The following is a 10566-nucleotide window of genomic DNA, read 5'->3' as shown; positions in this document are numbered from 1 at the left end:
AGAGGATACTAGGCAGGTGAGGACGGAGAGGCAGGAGAGCGAGGATGCTAGGCAGGTGATGGGGTAGTGAGAAAGGGAGAGTGCTTTGCTGGTAGTGGGGGGAGAGGTAGAGCAAGAGAATGCTGGGCACAGCAGAAAGGGAGAAAAGAGATTACAGTGATACTAGTAGTATGACGGCCAGAGGGTGAAGAGGAGGATGTGAGGCATTGTAGATTGGGGGGGTGGGGGGGGAGGGGAGAGAGGAAGAGAAAGGGATGCTGAATTGGGCAGAGGGTGAGGTTAGAGAGAGGGAAGCCTCTGCCAGGAGGTAGGTGTCTACAGAGAGTGAACTCTTAATTCTCTTGAACCAGGTCAAGCTGGGATTGTTTCTTCAGCGAAGAACCCAATGTGAGGGACATAAGCCATCAGCAGATTTCACTGAATGAGGACCATTCCTCTCCCCAGCATTTAGCAAGAACAGAACCATCAATGAACAGAAAACACCAAACAGTCTTCTCAAGGTCTCTTTTCAACAATAAGAAGTGACCACAGGACTTCACACATCATCATATTGTCTTTAATTTACAGGGTTCAGATCAGCAGCTTCTACAATTCCCAGGTGTGTCTGCATTTATATATAAATATACATTTATATTCTCCATAAATAAATCCATCATTAAGACGCACACAGTTGGCAGTCTCTGAACTCTATTCACGGACAAAAGTCACATGTTACAAGCAGTTTCGCCTTAAGAGATTGTGCAATTCGAAGAAAAACAAATCCTAAAATAATATAATTATGATTTAAAATCTACGAACTTTCCTTGGGAGAGTTGCTGGTAAGCAAAATCCTGGGCTTCCCTTCTAACATCAGCCAAGAAAAATGTAGAAAATGAAACAGGAAATGGAGAAGACAGACCACCTTCACCTCTCCCCGCCAAATCCCCAGACACTCCACTCTCTCTGAATTTCAGCAAACCATCCGAAATGTAAGCCCACAGAGTTCTGATTCATTGAAACCTTAATCCCAGATCAGTCCCTAGTCCTTAGAAGACTTTCCCCTTTGAAGTACCTTCAAGATTTACAGTAGTTGAGAGCCCCTGAATCATAGTAACTGGAAGACCCCTGAGATCAGTCCACTTTCCATTCTCTATGTGCAAGCGTTCATCAAAAAGTGACTTAATGGGATGTTCTTTCCACTGCTGCCCTCAGCTTCCTTTTTTTTATCCATCTCCCTTTGTTCTGTGCTTAGAAAGCAGGGAAGGTCAAGGAGAACTGAGTGCAAACATCATGGTTAAAGGTATCTTTTAGGTATGATTACTTTCTCTTACAGAAATGCATGTGTGATGCACAATATTAAGCATAGGTCATTTGAGGCTACTACACACACACACACATAGTTATTGGTGCAAATTCAACATAGCTACTGAGCTCCTGAATGCTCCAGGTTAGCAGCATACAACCCATTTGAATGGTCTCACTGTCTTTAATCTCATCTCATTTTGGAGGTAAAAGAAAAACCTAACATCAAACCAGTGTCACAGAAGTATCTATGAGCAATGATGCAGGACCAACTCAAAAGGGTGCAGCAAACAAGAATGGCCAGCATATTTGCCCTGGTTATTGAATAAGACCTCAGAGCTACCTCATATCTACGAGCCCTCGTCTTGACCCCCTAATTCCAGTTGACCTTGAGTGACAGAAGGGTCTGTAAGAGTGGCAAACATGGAATGCAGAGCCCTCCAAGACTTGTGTTCAGAGGTACGCTTGGTAGACCCAAGCTTTGATGGGGTCGCTCCCTGAGGAGACTTGGATGCCATCTTGAAGCTCATTGGCGTGGGGATCTTCGAGGGCTTCTTATCTGGCTGGTTGTCCATTCGGGGTCGGGTCCTGGGTCGCAGCTTCAGCTTATACATTGAAGGTACCCTGTCTGGTCTCTTGAGGTTCTTCTTCTGCCTCAGCACAACTTCCTGCATCTGTGAGTCAGGACAGCCATCCGTTGACTTGTTTTGGGAGTCATCAGGGCATAACTCATTATAGGAGTCCACCTCAAAATTGTTTGCCTCTGTCACCTGCTCAGCCTCCTCTGGAACAGAATTTACCAAGTCATCTTCAGCATCCTCAGGTTCTCCAACATCCCAAGCTTCATCAAAATTCAGCTTGGAGAGATCCAAGGCCTCTGAAACCTCCTGGAGATCATTCAAAGCTGTGTGATAGTTACTTTCATCAGAAGAACTGGAGAGGGCTGGTTCCCTGTAAGACGTTACCGACTGTGGGTTTGCATGTGAGATCCAGGGCTCTGTAACAGACGACTCTTGTTCTACAGAGCCATTGAGCAGTTCAGTTGCTGTTTGTTCAGACTCGGGAATCCAGGAGTATTGGAGAGTTGCTGCAGGAGTCCGCCTACAGTCTTCTCTCTGTTTCTCACCGAAATCCACCTGAAGGCCATACTTGCTGTAAAAGTTGAGAGACGAGGAAGAGGAACTGGATGAACAATAGGCAGAGTCCACTGCCACTTGCTCTGGTGTGGTCTGCTGAAACTTCGGAGGCTCAGAGGTATGTTCCAAGGACTCCTCCTCACTGCAGTTCACATCAATGATCTGAGAATTGGCCAAAAACTCCTCTTCCAAGCTCCTGTACAGCTGTTGCTCCCGAGCTGGGTCTAGATTTAAAGGCACCCGGAAAGTCTTAGCTAGGCTCTCCAGCTCTTGGCTAAAATTCTCAGACTCCACCCGATCAATGAATTCTTTGTGTCGTTGGAAACTGGCAGCGGTAGGAACCCTACGCTGTGGTGAGTTCTGAGTTTGCAGGGTGCAAAGCTGCTTCTGCCGCCCCTGGGACTGTGCTGTGGTCTTATTTGCACTTTCTGACAAGTTGTTAGGCTGATGGGAGGACTTGGTCCTGCTAGCTGAAGTGGGGTTCTTGGACCCTAATGGAGGAAGTCGTGAAGGAACTGGGCTTTTGGTTCTTGGAGGACTATTTTTGCCTAAGTCCTTGTCATTTTGTTTCAGTTGCCCTGCTCTGGTCCAAGAATGCTGACCATCCTGTCGTCGGCTAATGAGAAGGATTGTGTCACTGCTCCCAGCTCGGCCCTGGCTCCGTGCTCTGGGCATCACCGACTTATTTATCCCATTGGACAGCCGAGGTCGACCACGCTCTTCCGCTGCTTCTGGGCCTTGTCTCCTCACCTCAGCCGGTGACTGGCGGGCATGGAAGCTGCGATCCTGGGACTGAGTACGGCTTACTGGTTTCCTTCTTGGGGAAGCAGGAGTTGGAAGTACTGTCCTTTCAACAGCATGCTTCCCTTCTTTCCTGTTCACAATTAGGGTGTCTTCGTTGTACCTCCTGCCTGGAGGACCGCTGTGTACAGATGAGGCTGAGGAGTCACTATCTCCAGAGTAACGTCTAAGTCTTGGAGGTCTATGAAAAAAACAAACAGAACAAAATGATTCTTTTTTTTTTTTTTTAACTGTTTTTATTATCTCATGGAATCAGATACACACACCATAAGTGATAACAATACACCTCCCCCCCAAACTACCCCACCTCCCCCCTTCCCCCCTCTTCCTCTATCTCCCTTCCCCCTTCCCTTTCCCTATTCCACTTGTCGCTTAAACAGCACTCAGTCCTGACGTGTCAGAGTCATGGCCTTTCAACGAAAGCGAGGCAAGCGCTCTCCCCCACAAATCTCGATATTGACGAGCCCCCCCATGGAGGCAGCGAATTTAAGCGTCATAAGTACCCACTTGGCCATCTCAACCATACAGTTCTTCCACATTTCTAGGGATTCTAGTGTCATCCAAAGTTGACAAGAAAAAAAAAAGGAGAAAGTTGTGAAGAAAGCAAGACAGAAATTGGGGATATGGAAGAAATGGAAAGTGAAATTCTAGAGAAAATTATTAACCAGGAGATGTGTTTATTATTCGGAAATGTACAAAAAACAAAAGCTGCAGATGTCCTGTATCAAAGCAGGGAAACGTGTCATGAAACGTTCCCACATCGAGCATCGGAGAGCAGGAAACTGCTCATTGGCTGGTAACCACAGATGCTAACCAAGGCAAGGCAGCTTTAAAATTGCTCAATGACGTCACAATGTGCTCTGATCTCCCTGAAATTTCAACGGAGTTGAACTGGTCATTATGGGAAAGAAGCAGAAAATGAAAATGGGAACGAAAAAATTGATTCTAAGGGTCAGTGGTACATGGAAAAAGTGTGCGCTGAAGGGGGATGGAGGTGTCACTGGGGTCTCTATGGTCTGTGGCTCAAATCTGAATGAAATTCGATGAGTGGTTTAAAGAGGGACAGAAAGGCATATGGACACAATGATCTTATAAGGCCAGTTTCACACACTAGTGTGACCCACCGGTCAAACCTTCAGCCATGCATTGCCGTCTGCATGGGTGACTCTACTACTAATAATCATTTCTATAGTGCTACTAGACGTACACAGCACTGTACACATTATATGAAAGTACTTTCTCTGTCCCCAGTGGGCTCACAGTCTAAGCTATTTTTTGTACTTGGGGCAATGGAGGGTTAAGTGACTTGCCCAAGGTCACAAGGAGCTGCAGTGGGAATTGAACCCAGATCCCTAGGATCTCAGGGGCCCTCTTAATAAGCCGCGTGTCTACGCGCACCAATTTGGAGTTACCGCCTAGCTACGGCGTGGCTCTTGCGGTAATTTCATTTTTGGTGCGCGCCTGATACGTGTGTCTGAAAAATATAATTTTTTATTTTCTGGAACACATCCGTTGCGTGCGCCAAGTGGCATTTGACGCGCATAGGTCATTACCGCCCGGTTAACGCGTGAGACCTTACCGCTAAGTCAGTGGCTGGCGGTAAGGTCTCAGACCCAAAATGGATGTGCACCAGTTTTTATTTTGCTGGACGTCCATTTTCGTCAAAAATTTTTAAAAAGGCATTTTTTTGCAGGTATGCTGAAAAATGGATCTGTGCGCACCCAAAATACACGCCTACACTACCGCAGGTCATTTTTCAGCACACCTTAGTAAGAGGACCCCTCAGTCTGCTGCACTAACCATTAGGCTATTCTTTCACTCCATTACCACCCCCCTCCACTTTCCCCTACCTACTTGCTTCTAGGTGGCTAGCATCTTTCCTTCCCTCTTGTTCAGTATCTCATCTCCTCTTTCCTACCTCCCACTCTGTCCAGCATCTCCTCCCTCTGCCAGACCTGCATCCCTGTCCTGCCCTTTCCCAGACTGAAACATCAATGGGATTCAGCACCAGTGCAGGGTCTTTAACCACAGGCCCATGGCTCAAGTGTTGCTGTGTCGGGAAGGGTATAACAGTCAGTGCTTGGGCTTGGACCTGTGGTTAAAGGCCCCAGGCCAGCAGCATTAAATCCTCTTGCAACTTCAGCACAAGAAGAGGTAGGGCAGCAGTGGCAGTGAGAAGGGAAGAGGGGGGGGGAGATGAGATGCTATTTATTGCCATGCAACAACCCCCCTCCCAGCACTGCCACTCTAGGCAGATACTTTGTCCACTTAATGAAAGGGTCAGCCCTGCCAGTTATCCTGAAGGAATTTAGGCCATAAACAGTTAACATCTTTTTAAGTTTCTGTCAGCCAATCCCATATATTGCCAGCAGGGGGCACACTTTGACAAGTCCTCCAGTTTTCCTTTCATTTTAAAAGATAGGTTTTAAGAGGTATTTTTAGCACAAGTTTCCACAAATTATTCCTCTTCTCTGTGCATGGAAACAATCTCTCCCTTTCTCTCTATGGTTGTTGATGCCTTTTATATGCTGCTAAATTTCCAGTTCTGTACTTTGTTTCCAGTCCTGTTTGCAAACTTGTCTGCCCTGAAAGAATGAGTATCCCAGAGAAAGGACACAGGAGACAGGAGAGGAAAGAAAAGGGTGATGGTGGAAAAAAAAAAAATTTAATTGGATCTGGTTCTCGGACACAAGAGTGGTGGAGCCAACAGAACAGGAGAGACCACTATAATCACATTAAATAAAATGAGACTAAATAAAATCAGAAACAAGCCCCCCCCCCTCACTACTTACTACTACTTAACATTTCTAAAGCGCTACTAGGGTTACACAGTGCTGTACAATTTAACAAAGAGAGACAGTCGCTGCTCAAAGAGCTTACAATCTAATAGATAAGAGTGAGACAAATATAGGACAATCAAGCCATTGTGACATCACTGATGAGGTTGGCTCTTAGGCATTGGTGGAATGAGGCATTATGACATCACAATCTCAGCTCTGGTTAAATCACTGCTATATGTAATACTACTACTACTACTTAACATTTCTAAAGCGCTACTAGGGTTACACAGTGCTGTACAATTTAACATGGAAGGACAGTCCCTGCTCGAAGAGCTTACAATCTAAAAAGACAAATGTACAGTTAATCATATAGGTCAGACAGATTGGGGCAACCTATATGTTCGAAAGGTTAGGTTCCGAATGCAGCATTGAAGAGGTGAGCTTTAAGCAAGGATTTGAAGATGGCGTAGGGATTGGGGAAGGTTGTTCCAGGCATAGGGTGAGGCAAGGCAGAATGAGCGGAGCCTGGAGTTGGCAATGGTGGAGAAGGGTACTGAGAGGAGGGATTTGTCATGTGAGCGGAGGTTACGGGCAGGAACGTAGGGGGAGATGAGGGTAGAGAGGTAGGGTGGGGCGGCAGAGTGAGTGCATTTGTAAGTAAGGAGGAGAAGCTTGAATTGGATGCGGTATCTGATCGGAAGCCAGTGAAGTGACTTGAGGAGAGGGGTGATATGAGTATATCGGTTCTGGCGGAATATGAGACGTGCGGCAGAGTTCTGAATGGATTGAAGGGGGGATAGATGGCTGAGTGGGAGGCCAGTGAGGAGCAAGTTGCAGTAGTCGAGACGAGAGGTAATGAGAGCGTGGACGAGAGTTCGGGTGGTGTGCTCAGAGAGGAAAGGGCGAATTTTGTTGATGTTGAAAAGGAAGAAGCGACAGATTTTGGCAGTCTGCTGGATATGCGCAGAGAAGGAGAGGGAGGATACTCAGAATGAAATGACCACCTAAATGGCAGTTGGGGCCAGATGCACTAAACTTAAGCAGCCCTTAAGGAGCCATTAACGAGCAAGTAGTAAACCCTGGCATGCACTAAGCAAGCTAACGAAAAAGGAATGCAGATGAGCAAATTGTGTAGAAACCCCTATTGTGATGAGATGAACTAACCTTTTCCGATTGCCTTAAAGCTGGAAAATCTAACGAGAGGTCTGTACCTCTCGTTGGGTCTGCGCGGGATTGGAAAACTTCATAAAATGTAAAAAAAAAAAAATCGGGGGGGGGGGGGCAAAAACGGCCAAGTGCTCGTCATGGACGGCCATTATGGGAGTGCTCCACCCGAAAAGTAGCCCAAGTGCTTGTCAGGAGCGTCCTTTATGGACGTTCTTCACTATATCAAAAAAAAAAAAAAAAAGAAATCAAACAGGCTCCGATGCTGCAGGCTCTTTTTTGGACCCCAGAATAATAAAAATGTCTTTTTTGGCCGTGCTTCACTCAGCTGAGAGACCAGGAAGTCCATTAAGGATGTCCTTGGCATGCGCAGAGCAGCCAGCATAACGCTTGGTTGCTCTGCGCATGCTCGACCGGCCGAGTGTTTACCGATAGAATAGAGAATGCAAGCGAGCTACAACGAGCAGCTCATTTGCATTCTCTTTCCGTAATGCATGCCCGTTCCTTACTGATTCGCTAAGGGAATCGGTAAGGGAAGGGCTCTAACGATTTTTTAGTGCATCTTCCCCTTAGCCGGCTTTCCCTCGCTGAATATTGTCGGTTATGTCGGCCAATATAACGGGCTATCTGGTGATTTTCAACATGGGGCTGGCTAAGTTTGGCAGCCATATTTGGCCACCATAATAGGTGGAATAACCTTGGGCTGCTCCAACATAACCGGCTAGCCCTGAATATCGGCTTGGCTAGTTAAGTTGAAACTGGCCAAATTTAAACCGCATATTCAAAGTCAGTCACCGGAAATGGCCCGACATTGAATGTTCGGCCTGGCTATCTCCCATGGTCTAAATATTGGCCACAAGATGTCCAGACTTGATAAGAAATAAAAGGTCGATAGATGGCTCTAGGGCCACCGAGACAAAATTCCTCGGGCCTCCAAGGGGGGCCTGGCGCCGGGGTCAGGCTGCCGGCGCTGTAGTGCCCGGTCTCACCTGCCTGTCCTCGGCTACGTCCGCCACCAGGCCCCCTGCATTAAAATCGTCAGCGCCTCAGCTGAGCTCCATTTGGAAAGGTAGATCGCCTCCCTTCGGGCCCTCCCTGTGTCCCGCCCTTGTGGAAGCCGGAAGTTGCATCAGACGAGGGCGGGACACAGTGAGGGAAGGCCGGAAGGGAGGCGATCTGCCTTTCCAAATGGAGCTCAGCTGAGGCGCTGATGATTTTAATGCAGGGGGCCTGGTGGCGGACGGAGCTGAGGGCAGGCAGGTGAGACCGGGGACTGCAGCAGCAATGGCAGCGAGGGCGGCCTTGCCCTGGGCCCGGCTTAGTCTCTCAGTGGCCCTGGATAGCTCCCAGCCTGGTGTAAGACACATGGTTTGCACAGAGTAACCTCTTGCACGTGTAGTAACAGGAATGTATGAGCCTGACTCGTAATGCAGAGTACGTTGGCTATGACCTCAATCTCTCAGATTATACTGTTACTGCCCCTTCTTCGTCCTACTCTCCTTAATCCTACTTTCCTTCAGGAGTTCACAGAGTGCAGCCAACATATCAAGGTGCGCTTGGAAATTCTTTTTAATCAAGGCAGTGGCACCCAAAACAATTAGGACTATTTCTCTCTTTCTTCCACATTTTCTTGGCTTTAGGACACAAACGAACAAAGCAACACTGGGCCTTCAAGACTGGGACAACTGAAGTTCTTTATTGATAAATGACCCGACACGGGCCGTGTATCGGCGTTAATCAACGCCTGCCTCAGGGGTCAAGGAATAATTCTGAAATACGCAAGTAGTATAGATTCAATGCCCCAAAATGTGTAGCAATGGTTATAAATCGCCACACTTGCGGAGGTTGAGCTCTATGAAGAGCTGTCTCTTCACACACAGCCCACCACAGTCCCTTAGGACGGTAAATTCTCTTGCCGTGTGATCAGAATCTCCCCTGTAGACAGTTCTCCAGAAAAAAAAAAAATCAAGAAAGGTGCCAATTTTCCCACATGGACACATTATGTGGAATCTCCGAAGAAATAAATGCTAAAGACCTGGACAACGAGATGGCAAAGGGTCCCACGAGTGTGCTGATGCTGGGCTGATGAAGGCAGAACTTCTGCAGTGCAGTCTAAAATATTTCTACGAACGATATCACCTCCGACTCATTCCCCAACGTAAGTTACATTTTGAAGGAGCCAAGGCGGTTAACATTCTGCTATTTCTGGCTATATATATGTAGAAAACTCTAGATCTTACTAAAAATGTAACAAGCTAGAAAGCGAGATTGTTTGCCTCAGCGGTGCAACTCGAATTAAATCAACCGAGAATGACAGAACCCACCTCCTCATCGGCCAAACAATACACTTTTTTAAAACTTCTTAAATGTGTTTATACTCATAGTAACATAGTAGATGACGGCAGAGAAAGACCTGTACCGTCCATCCAGTCTGCCCTACAAGATAAACTCATATGTGCTACTTTATATGTATACCCGACCTTGATTTGTATCTGCCATTTTCAGGGCACAGAGCGTAGAAGTCTGCCCAGCACTAGCCACGCCTCCAAACCAATGGCCCCACCTCCCACCACCGGTGCTGCCACCCAATCTCCGCTAAGCTTCTGAGGATCCATTCCTTCTGAACAGAATTCCCTTATGTTTATCCCACACATTTTTGAATTCCATTACCGTTTTCATCTCCACCACCTCCTGCGGGAGGGCATTCCAAGCATCCACTACTCTCTCCGTGAAAAAATACTTCCTGACATTTTTCTTGAGTGTGCCCCCCTTCAATCTCATTTCATGTCCTCTCATTCTACTGCCCTCCCATCTCCGGAAAAGGTTCGTTTGCGGATTAATACCTTTCAAATATTTGAAGGTCTGTATCATATCACCCCTGTTTCTCCTTTCCTCCAGGGTATACATGTTCAGGTCCGCAAGTCTCTCCTCATACGTCTTGTACCATTTTTGTAGCTTTTCTTTGCACCGCTTCAATTCTTTTACATCCTTAGCAAGATACCTGAAGAAATTTTTGTCACCCCTCTTTGCATTTCTAGCCATTTGTTCTTCCACTTGCGCTTTCGCCAGATGTATCTCTCTCTTGGCTTTTCAGTTTTTTTGTATTTCTGGAACGCCAACTCTTTAGCCTTTATTTTCTCAGCCACTTTCTTGGAGAACCATATCGGTTTCCTTTTTCTCTTGCTTTTATTTACTTTCCTTACATAAAGGTTCGTGGCCCTATTTATAGCTTCTTTCAGCCTGGACCACTGTCCTTCCACTTCTTGTACGTCCTCCCAGCCCATCAGCTCCTTCCTCAGATATTCCCCCATTTTACTAAAGTCAGCATGCTTGAAATCCAGGTCCTAAGAAACAAGATGGCAAGCGATCCACAAAATCCAACGTGGAGACAAACAAAGCAGATC

General features: G+C 46.7%; 1 protein-coding gene across 1 annotated transcript in view; it reads right to left on the bottom strand.

Annotated features, from left to right (window-relative positions):
- Positions 1-1205: 1205 nt before the first annotated feature.
- LOC115480141 (GAS2-like protein 2) overlaps positions 1206-10566 on the bottom strand; it is a 96180-nt gene continuing 86819 nt past the window's right edge. Inside the window, exon 6 of the mRNA XM_030218622.1 lies at positions 1206-3399. Within this exon, the coding sequence (XP_030074482.1) occupies positions 1632-3399 (1768 nt within the window). The 3' untranslated portion in view covers positions 1206-1631. The remainder of the gene's footprint in view (positions 3400-10566) is intronic.

This window comes from Microcaecilia unicolor, chromosome 11 (assembly GCF_901765095.1).
Source record: "Microcaecilia unicolor chromosome 11, aMicUni1.1, whole genome shotgun sequence".
NCBI classification, from domain to species: Eukaryota; Metazoa; Chordata; class Amphibia; order Gymnophiona; family Siphonopidae; genus Microcaecilia; species Microcaecilia unicolor.
The sequence above is the reverse complement of the archived record's forward strand: the minus strand, read 5'-3'. Positions and strand labels throughout refer to the sequence as shown.